This window comes from Gymnodraco acuticeps, unplaced genomic scaffold (genome assembly GCF_902827175.1).
Source record: "Gymnodraco acuticeps unplaced genomic scaffold, fGymAcu1.1, whole genome shotgun sequence".
Taxonomy (NCBI): Eukaryota; Metazoa; Chordata; class Actinopteri; order Perciformes; family Bathydraconidae; genus Gymnodraco; species Gymnodraco acuticeps.
In genome coordinates, this window is record NW_022992129.1 from 697783 (window position 1) to 721453 (window position 23671).

At 43.8% G+C, this 23671-nt stretch overlaps 1 protein-coding gene across 1 annotated transcript; it reads left to right on the plus strand.

The window, feature by feature from the left end:
- The first annotated feature begins 8148 nt into the window (after positions 1-8148).
- Positions 8149-22627, plus strand: etv5a (ETS variant transcription factor 5a). Its single transcript, XM_034203644.1, is given in 15 exon segments — positions 8149-8306; positions 10445-10606; positions 10709-10805; positions 11173-11220; positions 11586-11636; positions 13642-13765; positions 14215-14478; positions 15012-15328; positions 17735-17797; positions 18149-18248; positions 19585-19636; positions 19639-19680; positions 19682-19698; positions 19931-20120; positions 20825-22627. Coding segments are annotated over 14 exon segments (1644 nt in total). The 5' UTR covers positions 8149-8306; positions 10445-10558; the 3' UTR covers positions 21056-22627.
- Positions 22628-23671: the final 1044 nt, after the last annotated feature.

Sequence of the window (23671 nt, forward strand, 5' to 3'; positions counted from 1 at the left end):
TGATATCCAAAACATGTTTTTGGAGGAATAGCTGGAATATGAACATTTTAATTACAAAGATACTTCAAGAAAACCACCTCACCGGGTAAACAAAGACCCACTTATACATCTAAGGGTTAACAATAAACCATTAACAAAGCACATTCATGTTTTACAATTTTTGAAAATAGCTATTCCCCAGGAGTAATTAACTTCATCATCATCAGTGTAACATGTGTTTTGTGTCATTGATTTAAAACCAGATACCTGAAAGGAAACAATGACTTGATAAGCAAATTAAAGCAGATTAATGGGTAGTTTTAATAGCTGCTCATTATTTCCTGCAATGTGTTAAAAATCTTCCTTTTAGCCTCTGATCCGTGGCCCTGTAGCTTCTCACAGTGAAAGCAGAGAGAGCGAGAGAATCGTGAAGAAAAGGGAAAATGTCAAAGAAGAAGGAAGAGGCATTGAATTGAGAATGAGACAGATGATAAAAGAAAGCGTGGTTATACAACTCAGAGCCTGCCTTTGGCGAGGCTTCTTGAGTACGGCTGCTAAGATAACAAGGCAGGAATTATCTCCCAAAGTGCTATTAATAGCAGGCAAGTCACATCTTGTCCCTCAGTGAGAGCATCCTACGCCCAGAGGCACCACTTCCCATTTTAACTCTTTTTGAAATGTGGAGTTTGACAGACATTTTGCAAGCTAGGACAGAGTGCAGAGAGACTCCATTATTATGCTCTCTCCCACTTGTGCTTCATCACAGTGTCTCATTACATTACATTACATTGCATTTAGCTGACGCTTTTATCCAAAGCGACTTACAATAAGTTCGTTCGACCAACAAAATACAAACTTGAAGAAAACAGAATCATATAAGTACATCAGGTTTCATAGAGCAAAAACATTTCAAGTGCTACTCAACGGGCTTTAGATAAGCCAGCCCTTTATTAGTATATAAGTGCTTTGTTAATAGTTCTATCGATCGAAGTGGAGTCGAAAGAGATGAGTTTTCAGTCTGCGCCGGAAGGTGTGTAAATTATCTGCTGTCCTGATGTCAATGGGGAGCTCATTCCACCATTTTGGAGCCAGGATAGCAAACCCACGTGTTTTTGCTGATGGGAACTTGGGTCCCCTTCGCAGCGAGGGTGCAGCGAGCCGTTTGGTTGATGCAGAGCGGAGTGCACGTGCTGGGGTGTACGGTTTAACCATGTCCTGGATGTAGGAAGGGCCAGATCCATTCGCAGCATGGTACGCAAGTACCATTGTCTTGAAGTGGATTCTAGCAGTTATCGGAAGCCAGTGAAGGGAGCGGAGGAGCGGAGTGGTGTGGGAGAATTTAGGAAGGTTGAAGACCAGGCGAGCCGCTGCATTCTGGATGAGCTGCAGAGGTCGGATGGCACATGCAGGTAGACCAGCCAGGAGGGAGTTGCAGTAGTCTAGGCGTGAGATGACGAGAGCCTGGACCAGAACCTGCGTGGCTTTCTGGGTCAGCTGGGGACGTATCCTCCTGATGTTGTTAAGCGTGTATCTGCAGCAGCGGGTTGTAGCAGCGATGTTTGCAGTGAAGGACAGGTTGTTATCTAGGGTCACACCCAGATTCCTTGCAGTCTGAGTCGGGGAAACAACAGAGGTGCCAATGTTGATTGTTAGGTCAAGAGTGGGACAATCTTTTCCCGGGAGGAAGAGCAGCTCAGTCTTGTCAAGGTTGAGCTTGAGGTGATGAGTAGACATCCACTGAGAGATGTCAGCTAGACAAGCAGAGATGCGTGCGACGACCTGGGTCTCTGAGCGGGGAAAGGATAGAATTAATTGGGTGTCTTCAGCGTAGCAGTGGTATGAAAAACCATGCGGGCTAATGACTGATCCGAGCGAGTTTGTGTACAAGGAGAAGAGGAGGGGACCAAGAACAGAGCCCTGAGGGACCCCTGTAGTTAATTGACAAGGGTCGGACTCGGACCCTCTCCAAGTAACCCTGTAGGTGCGGTCTTTGAGGTATGAGGTGAGGAGGGAAAGTGCAGAGCCTGAAATTCCAAGTTCTTGGAGAGTACGAAGGAGGATCTGATGATTCACCGTGTCAAATGCAGCAGACAGGTCCAAAAGGATGATGACAGAGGAGAGGGAGGCTGCTTTAGCAGTGTGCAGTTCCTCAGTGACAGCAATGAGAGCAGTTTCTGTGGAGTGACCTGCCTTGAAACCAGACTGGTGCGGATCCAGAAGGTTGTTCTGATGGAGATAGCAGGAGAGTTGTTTAAAGACAGCGCGTTCAAGTGTTTTAGACAGGAACGGGAGGAGAGAGACAGGCCTGTAGTTTATAACATCAGACGGGTTGAGAGTGGGTTTCTTTAGGAGAGGGTTTACTCTTGCCTCCTTGAGACTGTTTGGAAAGTGACCAGAAGTTAGAGAAGTGTTGATGAAATGGGTGAGAAACGGTAGAATATCAGGAGCGATAGTCTGAAGGAGGTTTGAAGGGATAGGGTCCAGAGGACAGGTGGTAGGGCGGGCAGAGGTAATGAGGGTAAGAACCTCACTTGGAGAGAGAGGGGAAAAGGAGGTCAGTGTGTGGGTGGAAGGAGGGTCTGGTGACCCAGCGGTGAGTAGAGGTGAGTCAGAAAAAGAAGAGCGAATATCATCAACCTTTTTTTCAAAGTGGGTAACAAAGTCGCTTGACAGAAGGGAGGAGGGGGGAGGGGCTTTGGGAGGGTCCAAGAGGGAGGAGAAGATGGAAAATAGTTTTTTGGGATTGGAATAGGAAGATCGGATCTTATCTTGAAAGAAAGTGCTTTTTGCCTGAGAGATCGAAGCAGAGAAAGAGGAGAGGAGAGCCTGATAGATTAGGAGGTCGTCACGGTGTTTGGATTTCCACCGTTTCCGCTCTGCTGCCCTAAGGACGGTTCTATTAGCACGCAGTGCATCATTTAGCCAGGGAGCAGGAGGGGACTGACGAGCCTGCCGAGATGTGAGAGGACAGAGAGAGTCCAGAGAAGATGAGAGAGTAGAGAGGAGAGTTTCTGCAGCAGAGTTTGGAGGTAGTAGTTGGAACGAGTCCGAGGAAGGGAGGGCTGAGAGCACCGATGAGGCAAAGGTAGAGGGGTAGAGGGGGAGAGGGAACAAAGGTTACGGCGGACAGGTGCAGGATGAGAAGAGATTGGTTTGTTATGTTTGGAAAGGGGTAGAGAATGAAATGAAGAAGTGATCGGATGTGTGGAGCGGGTTTACAGAGAGGTTAGAAGTAGTACAGTTCCTTGAGAATATGAGATCAAGGACATTGCCAGCTTTATGAGTCGGTGGGGACGGAGACAGTGAGAAAGCAAAGGCGGTTAACAGAGATGTTAGTTCGTCTATCTTCCCCGTCTGGAGGTTGAAGTCTCCGAGAAGTACAGCGGGAGGGCCAGTTTCAGGGATGTGTGAGAGGAGATGATCTTATTCCTCCAAGAAGTCCCCCAAGGCGCCTGGTGGACGGTAGAGAACAACAATGGTTAGTTGTATAGGATGGGTTACTGTGACGGCATGGAATTCAAAGGTGGAAGGAGTGAAGTTAGGTAGCTTGAAGAGGGAAAAGCTCAATTTGGGAGAGAGCAGGAGACCAGTGCCACCTCCTCTGCCAGTGGGTCTGGGTGTATGGGAGAAGGAATATGCTGTGGAGAGAGCTGCTGGGGTGGATGTGTTGGATGGAGTAATCCAGGTCTCAGTGAGAGCAAGGAAATCCAGGGACTGCAGGGAGGCGTAGTCAGAGATGAAGTCAGCCTTAGGAACAGCTGACTGGCAGTTCCACAGGCCACCTGAAACTAGATGTTGGATCTCAGTGGAGCATGTGGGATAGACGAGAGCAGGCCGGTTATATCGATTACGAGATACACGGGGCCAGTGATAATTGCGAGAAGACACATAAACAGGAATGGAGAAAATACACATGATTATAGCATGAGGGGCTAAACAACCAAATAAAATAAAACACCAGCGATACTTTAGCTCAATCAAAGTAGGATTTGCCTCCTCTTTGCCTCCCTTGTGACTCCCGCAGGACTCCAATGTCTTTGTCAGTCTTTGACTCCCGCAGGACTCCAATGTCTTTGTCAGTCTCTGACTCCCGCAGGACTCCAATGTCTTTGTCAGTCTTAGCCTGTCTGACGCTGAAGCTGACGCTCCAGGAAAGTGCTACCTAAAATGGACACCTGATTGCTGAGTCTCAGCTGTGAAGGCCGGGTTCACTGATCGGATTAGGGACTGAGAATATATATAAGAGCTCCAATAACAAAAGGAAAGAAGCTATGTGTTTATGTAGTTGTAGATGTAGTGGTTTAAATTACTTTTAAATTAAAGTTGACTGTTGAGAGTTGGTTGTCGGTAGCTATTGAAGACTGAAGAGTTCGATTTTACACATTTTGTTCCTGTTTTTTGTATGCCCAAGTAAGAAATCAAGTCACTCTGTTACTATCTGAAACATTAGGCTAGGTAATCTACAGTTTTGGTGGGATTTAAAGAGGCCCTATGCTTTTGGGGTTGTCCTAATATTGTGTTATATAGGTTTTAGTGCATGTAAATGGTCTGCAAATGCTAAAATCCCTTCTATTGGCTACAATCCAACATATTGTACGTGATAGGCTAAGGGGCGGGACATCTCTAAGTGTTTGACCAATCAGAGCAGACTGGGCTCTGGTTTCAGACAGAGGGTGAAAATGAGTATGAGAAACATTAAGAGCTTTTTGAACATTAAAGCATGGAGACATGTCCCAGTAGAGACACTACATACAAATATGAACCTAACATTTTGAATAATGTGTCCTCTTTAAATTAAAGTAAAAAGTGTTACAACCAACCCAGTTATGCCCTTGTTGTTTTTAAAATGACATATTTAGTTTTTACTTTCTCTAACTGCTGTAAAGAATACACCTTTGAACTTCAAAAAGTGATAGATTGTCTGCAGTAAAGCATCAGACCAGGATCATGGTTCAGAGCTTTCAGGTGTAGTGTTTTCATGTTATCCTCACCTGGTTTAGTGAAGGATCCTCAAACAGGATTAGCACACATTGTGCTGACCTAGCTCTTATGTCAGTGTCACACTAACCTACAGTAGTCTTCGAGGGAACAGGAAATTAGCGCCTTCAATCTCACCCTGCCTTCGCAACACCCACTCTCACATTCACCCAGAGAGAGAGGGAGGGATGTACTCAGGCAGCATGTCACCCGCTGCATATGGCACATTTATTTAAGGAAAGAGTAAGAACAGCAACACAATGTGCTCACTCGCCACACGCCTCCAAGTGACCACCCACCACATCCGCAGCAGCTAGGAGGCGCACCATACAGTGGACCTGCAGGCTTTAAACACAGATATTTATATATTTCGAGGTCTTTTTAAGGTCTTGCAGCTCCACGATGTAAGCGCTACACCTCCAAATGGAGCTCATATCCTGTAAGACAAGCTGTTTGCCTTTGGCCTTAGACCTGTGGGATGAACAGCAAAGATAGCTCTGTATGGTCCTGTGTCACTACATGCATGTTTGCCTGTTCTTTCTATTACTGCCTCTGCAGCAGGCTCATAATCTCTGCATCACTGCTGCAGGGATTTGACGGGGATTATAGTTTTCATACCAGCTGCTGGAATCTGTGTGTGTGTGGGGCCACAGAGTTTGTATGCAGGATTCCTAATTTGGGGACAGAGGTGATAATGACAAAGGTTATACCTGACCTCTGACCTTTGGGCTTCAACAGCCGTTCCTTACATGCATATTTGCGTGCAAACAGTCACACGCATGTCCTCATATCCTATTTTCTCTCAATGCTTTATCACAGTTCATGTAGGATGGCTTGTTATTTTAAAACAGTAGAAGTAAAGGGTATATATAGACATTTGTATTGATTGGGATAAACCCCTTGAGATGCACCATCTCGTTTTCAAGGGAGTCCCGACAATAGCAACAATTTACAGACATACATAAACAAAAAGACAAAATGCAAAACATGACACACAAGACAAACCACATACAGTCTGTTAAGTGAAACTCAAGCAATGCACACAATCATTACAATTTGATACAGTCGAGCAAATCAGTTTCATCAATATGAGTTTATAACTACAGACCAGTTGAAAGTGAGATGCCAATGCATGTTTAAACATACCCAATGATGCAAGAGATCTAATAGCAGCAGGTAAAGTATTCCAGTCTGTTGGGGCTTTGAACATGAACGCTCTTCTGCCAATACATTTTTTTGCAGAGGGGACAGAGAAATCAATCTGAACAGAATGTCTAACTTGATAATTTGGTGATTTTATTATAGTTGAAGAACACTTGTTTGAACATAGATGAGCGGGAAAAGAGCCAGGTGTCCAACATGTCAGGAGCCACCACGGTTTTAGCTAATGTAAAGTGGAGGCTGTGGCTCAGTGGGTGGTGTTCTGGACTTCGGAGGAATCAGAGGGTAGCAAGTAGCAAGTTCGAGTCCCACTGCAGTCAGCATGTCGTTGTGTCCCTGAGACACTTCACCCCAAATTGCTCCTGTGGGGATTGTCCACAGTACTGACTGTAAGACGCTTTGGATAAAAGCGTCTAACAAATGAAATTGAATGTAATGTAATGTAAAGAGACATGTACTTACCAGGAGGAGACTCAAAATTACCAAAAAGAAACAAAAAATAACAACAAAGAACCTCGAAACTACAACAAAGTGTCACATTCTTACCAAAAACAGACACAAATGATAATAATAATAATGATAAATAATGAGCACAAATCGACACAAAAGAACAACGAATAGAATCACAGAGGCCATAAATACATGCAAAATGGCTACAAAGTGACATAAAATCACTACAAATTGACACTACTGTATGTACCACAAATAGACTGTGACCAAAAAAAGCCACAAAATGACGACAAAGAGACACAATAGACCCAAAATACCTTTGCAGAGACACAGATTACACAAAATGATCACAGAGCAACAACAAAAACAGGCTTAACATCTCTCAAGTCAGATTCTTGTTTCTTGGAGAGGAGGTGGGGTCTGCTGCACGTCTGTGTCCAGAGGCACATTGTCTCAAATTACGCCCAATGGTGAAACTGGAGAAAAGTTCACGATGTTGATAAAACAACAAGTCAGGCACTCATTGTTTTACTCTGCAAACATCATGGTAATGAAAGTACAAAGTTCAATGTTTGATATTTGTATTGCTGCAGAAAAGAAAGTTGATGGAAGTGGTTCATCTTCTGGGGAGCTACTTATATTTGCCACTAAGAAAAGTATCTGAATATTATCATGTGATTGGCACACTGAGGAGTATCCTTCAAATATTTGTAAACCTGGTTGACATTTTAAATTGTACAGGCCATGATTCAGGATTTCCACACAAGGATGTAAACCACAATGTTAAAAGAATACAATATACTAAAGAGGGATACACACTCAGCGTTAAAACGTTTTTAGAAAATCCCCAAATAAAAAGTAGATTGTTTATCAGTTAATTATTTCCCTTTTGCGTCAATAAATTGATAAACAGATTAACTAACCTCATCATCACCGTTTCTCCTCTTCGCTTAAAACTAATCAGATTGTGTGCAAATATAACTGCTGACAGAAGTTAATTATGTGTTGTGTCTAAAGACAGTGAACAAACAAGCAAAGTGTAAACATTTAAACACGGCCAGTCATGCTTCATGATTGTAATGCCTCTCTACTTTCCATGATTCATTCATTTCTATCGTGTCCTTGAAATACATTCTCTCATTAATAATCCTTTGTAATCCTCAACCATTTGCGTCATTCATACTGTTGCATTGCTATGCAGTTTTAAATTACTTTAATTTAATACAAGTGTGTCAATTTTAATGAAATGTGTCCTCACAGTGTTATAATCTATCATTAGGGTCAAGGGAAAGTCTGCGTGAGACTGACGTTGCCACAGGGTCGATCTTTAGTACATTTCCACTGCAGCTGGCCCTTTAACAAACACATCTTGGCATTGGTGGCTGAAAAAAATGTGAATGAAATCCAGCCATTCATAAAAATAGGCTCCTACTGCGCTGTGATTGGCCAAACCGAAGATTATGCATAATTCATGACCTCCAGAGACGCCATTGGCTACTTCACTTGACGGACAGGGTGGCTCAACCAATCAGCGGCCGTCTCTGCGTGCCGCTTGGAGCCCAAGGGAAAAACCGACCGGGCCATTAACGAAAAGCTCAGTCGAGTTTTGTGAGTCGAAGGTGGCACATCTCTGTAACATTGCGCAGACAATTACTCGACTACAGACACTTTGTTTTTATATTTGTGGATATTAATACCGCATTTTCTCTCTAAAGAGGACGTCTATACACACAAACAAGGTAAGTTGCATTATTTATTCATGCGAAAACTTGCTCTCTTTTTTTTGAAGCCGTGTTACGGGGTCGTTATTTTTCTTACGCCATCTTATTTAAAGATATTTACTTTGACAACCATCTTATATCTGCTCGTATTAGTGTAACCTATATGTTGTGTGTTGTATTTAAACCGAACAGCGTGTGTTTAATCTTCTTAGTTTATCTGCGTGGGATTGGGTTATCAGCGCGAGCGCGACTGTTTGTGATTTTTCCTTTTTTTTTTTATGAATGGACGGGCCGTTTTTTCTCTCCTCTGTTTCCACACGGGTCGAGTTTCACTTCATTGAGAAAAACAAGGGAGGGATGTGTGGGGGAAGGGCCGGGAGGAGGAGGAGGAGGAGTAATGGGGGGGGGGCACCACGGGCACCCCCTTACTCCCCAGCTTCAAAGCAAAACTTTTGCGAAAATGTGCACATTTTTACACATTCACCGTAGTGATAGAAGTTGGTTGGAAATACGCAGTTAAACAAGTTAACTTTTGTGTTCATTAGGCAATGCCTGTGAAGCCGTAGTGAAAAAAATACAGACCAACCGTGTGAAAACTTTGGTGCGTTTTAGGACCCCTTCATGATTTAATCTTCCTTATTATGATATACTCCACTTTCATTTACCCTCAGTAGCTCATCACTGTTATTTCGAATAAAGCTACTTTTTTGGCTCACATTTAGCAGTAAAATTCTTGCAATGTGTGAATGCTATTAAAATGTACCACTTCCTACTTTTAATTGTCCTACACTTCAACCGTATTATAAGCTACTCTGCTTTCATTTATCGTCAGTAGCTCATCACTGTTGTTTTTTCCAAAAATAAGCACTACTTTTTATTGACGTGCTACTACCGTCTTTGGTTGTTTGATCCACTTGGAGAAAAGTACAGTGAGTCCTGATGTTGTAAGTGTAATATGTGCTAGGCGTCAGTAAGTATTGCCCTGCAGCTATCCTGTATTCGTCAGCCATTAACAGGAGATATCAAGTGATTCATATCAGCCTGCTGAGGGAGAAGAGAGGGCAGATTTAGTGGCTTAGTTTTTCTGTTATTGTTGTTTCAAAGGGATGTTCTTATTACTAGTGTGTCTGACTACATCGAGGGTTCACGTTCTCCAAGTCGTAGCATCAATATTACCTCACAACTGTAGATGTAAGCCTCTATAAACTCTTTTACTGGTCTTTTTTGAAAGTGTTTGCGTTGCAGTGCATGCCACAATTAAGTGTAGATGTACTCTTAAATGGTGGAAATCACTCTTTTTCAGGTTTTTTCCTCAACATTTCCAAGCTGATTATAGTGGAAAGTAGTGCCCACAGATGGCCAGTGAGTGTTATATAAGTGTATTAAATGCGCCGTGTGTTTACATTGTGCTTCTCACTCGTATGGCCCAGTTCAAAGGGCTGTTGGTTAAATAACAAGCTGGTAGATGCTGGTGGCCTCCCCTTTGCTGCTATATAAACACATGACAACATACTGAAGCACGGCATGGCATTAGTAATGGCAAAACATTAGGCAATAACATATTTGACATTGAAATTGTGTTCACCCTTATCTTTTGTACAGGCGGGGGAGTAAATATTGCAATATCAAGATTATATTTGTATTCAAAAGCTTGTAAATCATTCATTACATAGGAGTGAAAATATCAGTATCTTAAATCAGTTGCGTGGACATAAAAGTTTTTGTTTTTTTTCAAATGACAAATAATGTAAACGCCTACAGTTAAATGTAAGACAGGGAACATGTGTTCAGGCAGAACCTGCACAAAGAAACACTTTTTACTGTAAAGTTGTTCAATTCTCAGTGACTTAGAATAGTAGGCTCATGTTATACAACCAATACCTGTTACTTAAACACAATAGGTCAGGCTAGCTGCGTTATTCATTTCCAAAACAAACTACATAATAACTGTACAAATAGTATTTGATGTGAGTTAATCTTACAACTTTGACTTTTATGCAAACTATCAGCAGCTAAAAACTTTAAAATCCGTAAGTTTGTAATTTACAGTTCAAATCAAACACATTTCCCCCTGAGCCGCTAAGAAACTCATTTATTGCAGAAAACAACCCTTTGTGACCCCTTGCTGTATGTTTTTCCAATCTTGTGTTTTCCAGTGACCCTCAAAGTGACCCGGGCGCTGTCGCTTTAAAGCGAACACCTCCCCCTCCCCCCCAAATATCGGAGCCCCCCCCCCCCCCCCCCCCCCTCCCTCCAATCAAGCAGATAACATGGACGGATTCTACGACCAGCAAGTCCCATTTATGGTCCCACCCGGCGTAAGTGGACACATGCCAGCTCCTCTCCTGCTGGTCACTAAAGATCACTTCCAATCACACTTGTATTTCCCTTTTTCAACATTTCTATCCTTTCTTTCCCAGCAGCACGAGTCTCACGTGGAGGAGCTTTCTCACATCAGGCCTGTGAGCGACAGGAAGAGGAAGTTTGTGGACACAGAGCTCGCCCAGGACACAGAAGGTAAACGTCAGGATGTTAATAAACAGTTCATATTTTAGCTGCAATAACTAGAGCTGCAAAGATTCATCACATGATTGTAAATTACAAAATGAATTACCAGCTCTTTATAGAAAACTCAACTTTTTCTGATTTTAACTTCTTAAATGTGAATTATTTCTGGGTGTTTTACTCCTCAGTGACATTAAGCTAAATATATTTGACGTTGTGTACAAAACAAGACGTTTTAAGAAATGTTCTCTTTGTGGGAAACACTGATTGATGTTTCTTCGACCAAAACAAACCAATAATCCACAGATTAACGACAATGTAATTAATCACGTTTAAACAACAGGATCTTTTAAACCTTTATTTCATTTCTCACTTTCAGATCTCTTCCAAGACCTAAGTCAGCTTCAAGAGATCTGGATCGCAGAAGGTAAGTTATTTTATAAATAAAGTTATATTGGCATTTTCTTTTTTTGGGATAACGGTCCTGTATTATCTCTAATGTTTGACATGCATCTCTTAGTCTTATTTGTTTTCTAAATAGTGAACAAGATGAAGTATTTTCATTAAAGATTAACTTGATAAGAATGTGAACTATTGTTTTTTTGTGTGTTAGCTATTTGTGCACGAAGAGCAAAGTCCTCTGCATGAGAAACTGCTGACCTGTTTTTCTAAAAGTAACTTTCTCTCCATGTCCACTGAGATGACTTCCCGCTCTCTGGCATAGTGTCTTGGATGTTGGCTGTGAGAAAGCTGGATTGTTCTCATGTGAAACCCTCTCTTATGTCTTCACAGCCCAGGTGCCCGATGACGAACAGTTCGTCCCAGACTTCCAGTCGGATAGCTGTGAGTACTTGATTTACATTGTTCTGATTTCCCGGGTCGATCCGTGGCCATGGTGTCGGTGTTTTAGCTCCGCCTGGTTCTTGGCAGAGGGATTCAAACTGCAGTGGCTATTCTGGCATTTCTCACCACCTTCTGGTGTGTGCTTTTCTCAAAGTGCTGTTTCTGATTGTATGCTCAGGGCACCTCTCTTTCATCGAAATGTCTTCATCAACTCTCCCAAGCACAGCTCTGGGAAAGGCTGCTCTCCTCCCTCCCCTCCATTTTGAGTGTAATCAGCCGATTGGCATGGGGCATCACATGAGCCAAGCTCCTAATCTGATTTCACACTTCCCCGCACTCTGGCCCGGCTGCTGAGGCGGCTCGATTCCAGCGGATAGCTCCAGATCTGTCTCGCTTTACACAACCCATCCCCAAAACATCTTAACCCGTTGTCCTTGAAGCTCCTCCATACAGCCTCCTCTTTCCTTTAGGCTGCAGCTGAGGGATATGTTTGAATGATGCCCAATCAAGCTTTTTACGACCTCCTCCGCTCCCCTCTGTCCTTCTAAATTGATGTTTTCGTCTGATGCGTAGGAGGTGCAGACGGGGTGTGGTAGCTACTCTATAACATCTTTGCAAATGTGGTAAAGCGAGCTGCGAACTGACCTTGAGTGCTGCAACATGTTATTGAGGTCGATGCATTGACATGTATGCATTTTTATGGAGCGCCCAATCTACGTTTGTTGGTTTATAGTCTGCTTACTGGAAGGTGTGGGTCCATGACCTTGGAATATTAGTTTCCGGTGTGTGTGTGTTATACAGAGAAGAGATGTTGGCAGTGACTTCTGTTGCCGTGCTGCAGGCCGTTCCCTCTCACAAAGTCGCCTATTCACCAGAACCACATTTTCCGATGCGAGCTTCAGTCAGTAGGACATCACATGGGGTGAAGCGACATCCACTGACCCGAGCTGAACCATATCAAATTTGCTTCGGAGTGGAATAGCACTATCGGTTTATAGTATGTGTAGTTCTAATGTGTTGAGGTCAGAGGTTAAAGTCTAATGCTGCAACTAATGACTTTTTTCATTTTGAAATAGAAGTATAGTTTAAAAAAATGGCTGAAAAATGTCTCAAATCGCAAAAGGATGTCTTAAAATGTCTAGTTTTAATCAGCCCAAAACTCCAAAATATCAACTTTTATTATAGTATAAAATGCAATAAAGGTGAACCCCATGAGGACCGACAAGCGTTCAAATGAGGATAATTTGAATATTGCATTAAAAATACAAGTGACAGTATAAACAAAAATAAACAAATGTGTACATAAATAGTTATGATCAGATAAATGTCTACATTTTTTTTTAAATGGCACAAAAAATGGCTTTAAAGGGGTGATCAAGTGTCAACATAGTTGGTGATGAACTATTTGTCAACGGAGCGATGAAGATCTAGTACAGGCCCGTTTGTGTAGAGTAAGAAAAGAAGCCTGACGTCTTCATTACTTACTTTTCTGCTGCTGCTCGGGTCCATCAGCACGGCGCTGATTTATTTGGCCCCCGGCTCCTCTGCGCCGAGGGATCCAGTTTCTGCCCGGCTATTATGTGGCGCCCCGGAAACTGCAGCCGATACGCAAAGAGCAGCAGCAGCAGCTAGTGTCTAATGGTTACAGCGCGGGAGAAGAAAATCATTGTCCGCCATTAGATTACAGCCACACTGATTCATGGGTATTGGTATTGGCGGGCCCTAATGGGAATCAGACGAGGACTTTGATAGCTTTTGTGTGTGTAGTGCAGTCAGTATTGTGCTACCTAGCAGCGCTGGATTGATGGCGTGTGTTCAGAGTCCACTGTCATTAGAGCGGATGATAAATTGCTGCTAAGTGTCTGTCAGTCGAGGGAATACACAGACGTCGTCCATTTATCCATCAATTCCAAATGTGGTTAAGAGAACTGCTGCACTTCTGTTCATGGCTTCAATTAGGTGATATCTGGAGTTGGTCTAATGCTCTCTCTCTGTATGTCTCCAGTGATGTTTCATGGCCAGCCACCGGCCAAGATCAAACGCGAGCTGAATCCCGCCAAAGAGTTTTCTCCTTGTCGCCAGGACAGGAGTCCCATGCCCTACGGAGAGAAGTGCCTTTACAGCTACAGGTATGTCCTGGGTCATCAGAGAGAAAGCTGCTTTAGCCCCACGGTTCAAACCAGAAGTCACACGCCTGGGTGTTATCCTTTCCTCAGACTAACATGTTTTAACTACTTTATTTAACGTTATGTTTGCTTGTTTACAAGGCTCTCAATGGTATAAGTCTGGCCAACATTACTACATGTTGTTCTTTGTTTTATAATCCTCGAAGGCCTCTTACATCCCTGACGCTTTTTTAAAAAATCAACAAACAAAAGTCTTTTTTTAACAATGCTTCAAAAACAATGCATTCCTTCTACCTAAGAGGAAAGGAGGTGAAGCCCTGTGTGTTCAGTATTGCCTTTAACTCTCACTCTTATCTATGTTTGAAAGGGGCTCTATGAATTCATGTCTTATCAAAGACCACGATGGCTGCCGCTGGATATCCTCTTGATTCTGACTGTCTCTGTCTCCTCAGTGCCTGTGACAGGAAGCCCTCTCCCGGGTTCAAGCCATTAACCCCCCCCTCCACGCCGGTCTCTCCCTGCGGCCCCTCCAGCACGCACACCCCCCCTCCTCACTCCCACGTAGCCAATCCCACACGTCCAGTGCACGTACAGCAGCCAATCACAGCGAGCGCAGGCTCCCCCAACCAGCAGGCGCTCTCTGTGCACAGCCCCCCCTTCGCCGTGCCCTGCGCCCCCATCAGCCAGGATGCCAACAACTTCTCCCCTGAGCACAGGTGAGCACTCGCAGTTTGCCCTCTTTATCTAGGGGGGTGGCTATCAGTGGCTGAAGAAGGCTTTACTTGAATAAAAGTACCAATACCCATTGTTGTCAAAATACTTAATTACAAGTAAAAATCCTGGATCAAAATCTTGTTGTCCTTAAAGTATAAAAGTACAAGTGATCATTGTGTCAAAAACGTTATCTGTGTGTATAATTGTATTTAATTTTACACACATAAAGGTTTTGACACAATTTTGCATAATTGTATCTAATTTTAAGAAAGTTTAGTCAAATTCTGGATGGAAATTATTACTGCTGATTTGTATTTCATATTTTTTTCCTTTTTTATTATTTTTAATATTTTTCTCTATCTGTGTTTTTAATTGTTGTTTTACTTTTCTGTGTGCACCACGACACCAAGTCAAATTCCTCGTACGTGTGAACCTACCTGGTGATAAACCTGAGGGGGTGTTTCTGTTCATTTCGTGTCTTTGCGCGTATTATTCCTGAACAGAGACCTCATCTCTCTTTCCCCTCCATCTCCAGGTTCCAGCGGCAGATGTCAGAGCCATGCCTCCCTTTCCCCCCCTCAGAGAGCCAGGCGCGCCCCCACTTCCTGCCCCAGCCTCCCAGCAGCCACCACAGCCTGCCCCGCGACGGCCGGCCGCCGTACCACCGCCAGATGTCCGAGCCGCTGGTAGCCGTGCCGCCCCAGGGCTTCAAGCAAGAGCTCATCGACCCGCGCTACGCAGAGCAGGGCGTCCCCTCCATGGGGCCCCCAGGTGCTTCACAGGGGGCCCCGCGCCAAGCTTTCCACCCCATGGCCATCAAGCAGGAGCCACGAGACTTCTGCTTCGATTCTGGTGAGTAGAGATGGGTAGTTGTGGTGATGAAATAAGTAGAGAAGGGTCCATTACCTCCTCGAGATGTCACCGTGGAGAAAATGCACAATTGAGAATAAATAACGTAATGTCAATACTTAGACTATAGTTGGAATATGATTAACGATACGACACAATACTAAAATCAGAATCATATATTACATATTTATCCTGTAACAAATATTGTACCTCCTGCAATCTGAATACTGCACAACCCCATGTTGTGATTAGTTCCGCAGCCCTACTCCTGCAGATTAGTTTCTCTGCATAGAAAGCATTGAAGTGCATCGCTGGCTGCGTGAAAGCCATTGTACAGGGCTGTGAAAGTGGAGCGGGCAGAGGGTGAGGAATGTGCCTCTCTGTGTTTGTTCTGGGCGCCAACACCCGCCTGTGAGTTTTAGCACGGCCACTCAGGTGCTCATTTCACACACACACACACACACACACACACACACACACACACACACACACACACACACACACACACACACACACACACACACACACACTCTCTCCCCCTTAAAGCCTGAATGGTTCCTCCAGAGGCATGCCAGCAAAGTAAAAGTGGGACTTTTATCTCAGCCTAAGCCTCAAAGGGCAAAAAGGAAATGGGTCACGCAGCCAGGTGCGGGCAACGTCTTCACTGAGCCTACCTGGAATAGATCTGGGTCGCAGCCCTCAGAGGACTGAGTGACCTGCGGCACAGAGAGATGATCGTAAGAGCCTGCAGATTTCTGCTTTATACAGAATGCACGAAGGGGCCAACCGGCGCCCGTCCTCTGCACAAAGCCTCGGCAAACAGAGGCTGTTTACTCACTTTCAATCAAACAAGCCGGAGCCACTGTCGCTGCTCTGTTTGATCCGACCGCCCACACACCCAGCTGTTGTCCCTACATCCTCTTTTCCTGCAACAACTTTATTTGTAATCTTTTCTCACTCCAGTATTTTCTATCACTCCCTTTCTGCCTGTTGGCCGACCGGCTGGCCGCTCAGTGACGTAATCACCGCAAATCCTCTTAGCATCTTATGGCCTTTTAAATACCTACGTCACACAGGCCTCGTATCTGAACATGGGTGAATGGAGGGCATGCCAACATGGATCATCATGTCAGCAGCAGGGCCGTGTAACCGCCATACTTATCACGATACAACTTCACATTAGTGTTGCTGTAAACAAGGCCTTATTTAGTGGGTTTATCTATGAAACGTTTCATAACGGAGGACACGCCGGCGTAATGCAGCAATGGTTCATCAAAATGTATCATTCAAATCAATGGGATATGTTTTTACTATTTCTCCTAATCTACTAGTATCTGCTACCAATCTTTGCCTATCAACTGTTATATCAAATGCAGCTTGGACGCACTGTAGCAATATGTTCTCACACTGCTCATTTGAACCAGAGCTTCTTTTTATTAGGGCTGGTTTGTGTTGTTATGTTTTAAAAGCACAAGATTTGAAGCGGTGCTTTGTGGAGCTTTACAGATCTGTATCTTCTAATTGACCATAGCAAACAGTTAGAGGCCAAGTGACTATAAATGTCTTTATCTGCCATTATTGTTGGTGCTCTAGGAAACGGATTCATGTAGGAGATAATTAGCCACCATCTAAATGGATGCATTGAACAGAGGAAGTCTTTCTCCTCACGCATGGTTCGACTCGGCTCCACCAGTGACTTCCTGCCGACTCTTCTCTTAAGTGAGGACAAGCGGAGACAGAGACTTAAGGAAACACTTGCTCAAGATTGATGTGTGGTTGCCTTATCAGCAGACAGGAAGCAGCATAATAGATGGGGGGGGGGATGCTCACTGCAGAGACACTACAAACGGAAGACAGGCCTTGACCCCCCGGGGGGCGGACTGGTGTAACTCGATTGTCATTGAGATTGAATACAGCAACCATGGTGCTAATCTTATTTAAAGGCTTGGTGGACATGCGGGGGATGTTGTGTGCAGTGTATTCGGATTGAAGATTTAGTGTTTGTACATTTTCTGTCCAGCTGTCGGAGCTGCAGTCTAAGTCGGCCATTGATTGGTCAAAAAAGCAGCCTTCTCTCAGAAGAGTCTGGTGGCTATAAGGAGAGCTAACTCATTGCATGTTTGTAAATTAAACGAATGATCCAAATCCCTGTTGAGATTGTTGTAACGTATCCACCTTAACTCCATACACATAGCATCCACCATGTGTTTATTGTGACTTGAAACACTTCTATCGTGTGTGACTGACTGTCTATAAACGGCAGACAATTATCAAAGCTGTGTTTCTTTGTACTCGGTGGCATCGATCCAGAAATATCTGTCAGCTGCACGGCGGATTTGAAGCATTAAACATCTGATATGACAGTGAGGAAGTCTCTGGTCTAAATGTATCTTCTGTCTTTGTTTACAGAAGTGCCGAACTGTCAGTCATCGTTTGGGAGAGCGGGGAGCTTCTTCCAAAATAACCATGAAAGTAAGTTATGTCTCAGAATGATTTCATTCAGCCAGGTCCTTCTGGCTGTGACCCCCTGGCTCATGGAGCGGGTTAAAGCGCAGTATTGGGCGAGAGGATATCGGGTCAGCGATGAAATGACAGCTCGGAGGGGAAGTGAAAGTATCAATGAATCTGTCGCTGCTCCACACATACTGTGCATCTCTCACATCAGCAGTTGGCACAAGCTCAGCTCAATATAAGCTTCCAGTCTTGGGAAGCTGCCCAGATATATTGCTTTGCATGCGGTTTGGGTCTCTGGGTCTCTGGTTCCCACGCTCTATCTGCTCGTCATCCCATTAATGTTGCATTTCTTTTTTTCTTCCATTGCAGGTTTCTCCTTCGACAGAGAGACTCAGCTGTACTTTGACGACACCTGTGTGGTCCCTGAGAGACTAGAAGGTAAGACTGGGAATACAAATGAATGTATAAAGTGCAGATCCACCAAAGCCAATGTAGCATTTACTGACCCCTAATAGGACCCTACCTCACGCATTTGGAAGTTAGTCTTCTGACCTCTGTGTGTTTATGAGCTTCAATTGGTAACACACACAACATGAGGTGTTGCATTTTTAATAATCAGAAAGTTTAATAACCACTTTAATAGCTGTGTCAGAATAGTTCTCGTTTAGGATGTTAGGGGGAGTTAATGTGACTTCTCCCAGTCTCTAACATGGATGTGTAATAAGAACTGGATACAGCGTGGGAGGCGGGGTCTCGTTCTTTCCTATGAGAGCTGCTCATTGGCGCATGAGGACAAAATGGCCAAACTTTTGAGAGAGCGAAACGTCACAGATTACCCATCATGCCTGGCTGTCTAAGCAGAACCCGTATGTGCGCTCACAGAGCATGCGCCCCTTAAGCCCCGCCCCCCGAGCTCCCACTCTCCTCAGTAGAATGAATGGAGACAGAAAATACATCTAGATTCGACTTTTAGTGCATTTTACAACTTTAAGGACCTAATGATTATAATAAGGGCTGTAAAATAGTTCATACTGGGTAGTTTCTTTAGTTAAAAAAAAGTATCTGCTGATTTACAGACGTCTCTTTCCCCATGTTAGTCAATGGGGAAAAGTCTTTCTGGGCCCAGTGACGTCACGGACTGATACGGAAGTTGTCGTACCGCCGTTTGGACACAACGAATATTTTCATCAGAGTCTGGCGCATTTCCTGGGGGCTTGGTCTCTAACTCCTATTTCTGATTATTCTAACCCTACATGAATGAAGGACAAATGCCTATCTTTCAATGTTAATAAAATAGCCAATTGATTCAGATCTGCTGCAAAATGTAACTAGTTCTGTGTAAGTCTGTGCTACACCCTTCCACCAAGTATAAACAAATCTGATAAAATATCGTAAAAAAATATCTAGCCCAAAAGTACCAGATATTGTTGAACATGTTCTGAGTCCAGTCCTTTGGCTTTGCTCTCGGTGCATAATGAACAGCGAGTCCACTTCACAGTGTCCATCTGGCAGGAATGTCTCACCACACTGAGTACAGTCCTCACTGACACTTTTCCTTCTCCTTCTGCCTCCTTTTTCTCTCTCTCTCTCTAGTTACGCTCCTATCTTTCTCTATCTCCTATCTCTTCTCCTTCTCTCTCTCTATCTCTCTCTCCTCTCTCTCTCTCCTCTCTCTTCTCTCTCTCTCTCTCTCCTCTCTCTATCTTCTCTCTCTCTCTCTCTCTCTCCTCTCTCTCTCTCTCTCTCTCTCTCTCTCTTCTCTCTCTCCTCTCTCTCTCTCTCTCTCTCACACAGGTAAGTAATAGCAGGAGCCCTCTGCCGTTTCGTGACGGGACCCCCTACCAGCGCCGCGGCTCCCTCTGCAGCTCTGGCAGCAGCATTTTCTGGTCACGTTACTGGACCGACCCGGCTAACGGACAGTCATCGCCTGAGAACCGGCCGCGGCATGGAGTTCAAACTGACGTGAACCGCGCCCTGAGGAGGGTGAGTCCTTCAAACAACTCATGTCTTCTGTCCAGATCTCCTACTACCAGAAGTGTACTACCTTTGGATTCTATTCTATTTGATTTACTTGCACTGCTATGTGTTATTGTGTTGCACTGTTGGAGGAGCCTGTGACCTAAGAATGTCCTTGTCATAACTACACTGTAGCTATGTTCACATGACAATGAAAGCCTTGAATCTTGAATTCGCTGCAGCTCCTAAATCAGTGTTTGTGTGTCCGTGTCCTCAGGTGGCTCGGCGCTGGGGCATCCAGAAGAACCGGCCGGCCATGAACTACGACAAGCTGAGCCGCTCGCTGCGCTACTACTACGAGAAGGGCATCATGCAGAAGGTAAAGGCACGTTCACCCCTTTTCCTTTCTCTCCCCACGCCCCCACCCCTCTGCAACTATGTCCTATTATGTCCCATAGAGTCTGAATGATTAACTCTAGCCCGCTTCTTCTACTAAATATATAATCCTGTGTATTATTATATCTATGGGAAGTATTTTCTGCCTCAGATCAGAATAAGAAAGATTTGATCATAATAAAAGTATGACTGGCTCAGATGACTTAATATGTGAGTTTTACTATAATATGCTCAATCTTAAACAACACATAGTGTTGTCCATTTGTTTGTATCCCTCCCCCCCCCCCCCCCCCACGGAATAAGAGGAGATTAATAGTACAAAAACATTTAAAATGATAGACAAACAAATGGTTGAAATCACAGCACAAAAGAAATAAACAAAAATACATAAAGAGGTTGAGATAAATGGTTGACTACAGAACATCTGTGTTCTAATTCAGTTAAAAAGTACACCGTTTCAAACTTTCCATGTACGTACAAAATGGTTGCCATGTCCTATAAAATGTACAAGTGGAGCCACCCAAAGTACACTTTATTTTCTCCATGTGTAGAAACTTCATAAGTTCTGTCACCCACTGGACATGAGTAGGAGACGCCTCCTGCTTCCACCTCATAAGTCGCCCAGCAATTAGGGAAGCGAAAGCTAAAATGCTTAAACATTCAATTAAATATGTGTGTTCTGATGTCCCTCAGGTGGCCGGTGAGAGGTACGTGTACAAGTTTGTGTGCGACCCCGAGGCTCTCTTCTCCATGGCCTTCCCCGACAACCAGAGGCCCAACCTGAAGGTGGACCCGGACAGCCTGCCGAGCCCCGAGGAGGACACGGTGCCCCTCACTCACTACGAGGAGAACGCCCCCTACCTGCTGGACGCCAGCGAGCAGTGTGTGGCAGGTCTGCCCTTCCCCGACGGCTACGGCTACTAAAAGCAAAACACACATGGACACGCAAACACTCCCAAAGTCGCCCGAAAAAAATCCAGAGCTGGAACTTGCTGAGTCGCTTGGAGGGCAAATTCCTCTCCTGCTCCCTGGACAAAACTCTGATGAAGCTCCCAAGCTACGAATGAATGAGGGGGAAAGAGCTCCTCTCCTGCGAGTGAAAGAGAGAGGTTGTGTAATCAGTGAAGAGGAACTGGACTGCAAGAGGCCGCTTCTGCTGCAGAGACCAAATAAAAGCAAAGCCACATGGCGCCATCTTTAAATGAACTGACCTTTGTACAAGAGTCGTTCTGATTTTGTGACAATCTGCTTTTCTTAAAAACAATCAAGTAACCAATAGAGTTTGAAATAAAAACTAATTCTAAATGCAGCACTATTCTATAGTTGCCTTTTTTGGGTCGCCCCATTCTTATGTCGCCACATCCGTGAAAGGGCTTTAATTTGCATAACTCGGATTCAAGATGGAAAACATTCTAAACTCACAAATCAGTTAGTTTTCTGTACATACATTTTAGTTTGCATCCGCCAGCTGTTCTTTAGAGACCCAGGCCTCTCAGGATTCTGGGGCGTTGCTGTATTTCAGGCTCGTTGGTTGGGCTGCTCTCTCTCGTGTACATGTTACGTTCTTTAACCGCTTCTGCCCGTGTAAGAGATTGTATCCGCTTCCCTTTAGAGACGGCAGTCTATACAGTACACCCCTCATGTCTGCTCATCACCGCTGGGTCCCTTTTTATTATACCGCTCCAAGTTTTAGAGATGATTAGCACTCCATCTCCTCCATTTCAAAAGGGATGCAAGTATTTCCCCTGATGTAAGATAAAAGATCACGTTGCTCTTGTTTGTTTTTTATTTTGTATCTCTGTCTGGGTGCTTCATGTTTTCCTCGGCAGTGTCCTAGTTACTCTGATGCACCAGTATGGCAGGCTGCATCGGGATGTTGCATGCAAAGTAAAAACTAAGTAAAGAAGGGTGACGTTCTCCTTCTTTCGGACACCTCTGCCAGTCACAAGTGGTCAACAGGAGGCTTCTCTCTGCATGGTGTAACACTGTGTCCACTAACATATCGCTTTCCTGTCTCTGGACAAAGAAGATATTTGTGATATTCTCTGCATTTTTTTGTCTGTGTTCATTATGTATGTTTCTTAATATGGGGGGAGGGCGAAGACAAACGTATATAAAGTATATATTTTTGCTATAAGGCTGCATTTGTTTTGATTTTAATGTAAAAGCTGTATAGTTCTGGCTCTCATAGACAATGTAGCTTTTTAAACCTCCATCCTTTACGATGCTACTACTGCAGACTGTTTCTTTAAGAGGCCTCAAGGTTGGAGAATGGAGGAGACGATGTTATTCCCTTGCCTGTAAAAGTGTGTGTGTGTGAAGGGCGGAGTTCCATCAAAGGTGAACACACACATTATATCATGGGCTCCACTCCAGGCGCAGGGATTGTCTGCACTTGTATAGGCTTCAGTCCCCTCCCCTCACAATGTGTTTCTGACACTGCTGAGTTTATGATAATCTGTACTGGGTACAATAAATGGTCCTTTATGCTTCATTGCCTGCAGTCCTGGTGTGTTTCATCATATCCCTCCTCCTCCTCCTCCTCCTCCTCCTCCTCCTCCTCCTCCTCCTCCTCGCCGCGTCAGTCAGCTGACTTCGGGCTGCTGTGGTCTGGCAGTCTCTGCTTGACCTGGCTCATTTCTACATCACATGCTTCTCTAAGTTTCTGGGTAAATGATTACTCTGTTGACCTGCAGACATCAGTGTGTCTGCTAAGCTGTGAACGAGGAAAAACACATGTTTCATTTTCTTAACACTTAATTAAATGCTTTAGCTCATTAAGGGAGACATCTTACAATTAGTATTAACCTTGTCATGACAATGTTTAACTTACAGGCATGTCACACAGATGCCTTTTGGCATGCTTTAGTCTAAATAATGCCTGACTTTGACTATAGATTATTTAAAAATGCTAACACATGGGAAGTAGGAGTTTAGTTTATTTCTTTCTCAAATTGCTTTGTCAATTCTAAAATAAAAAATGTTTTGTAATACTTTTTTTCTTTTTTAAAGCGTCATGCTGATAGCGGAAAATGGCGCCTAAAATTGCTCCAAAATGTTACACATTTTAATGCGGGGTAGCATTTAAAAAGTCCTAAACCTAATTTGGGATTCTCAGTATTTATTATTGCAGTAAAACATATTTGTCAAGAGAAAAAAAATATCACAAAAATCTGATTTTTGCCAATCAACGATATCAACAAAAGCTACATTTGTGTAGAATGTGTAGAAAAGGAATAAACTAAATAGATGTACCGTAGTCATAATGCCACCTCAACACAACATGGTTGTTCTATCAAAGTATATATATATAACTACACACAATACTACACACAGTTAAACATTAGCAAAACTAATGTTTGAAAATAAAGCCACACTGTGTCCAGGGCTTTGTTCCAGTCGACACACAAACAGAGTGTCCGAGAACAAGAGAAGATTTACTACCCATTTTAATATGTATGGATTAGTTACACATTAATGTTCTCGTGCTCCAGCGTGATTCATCAGTAAATAATTCAGTCTGCTGCTGGTGTAAAACCT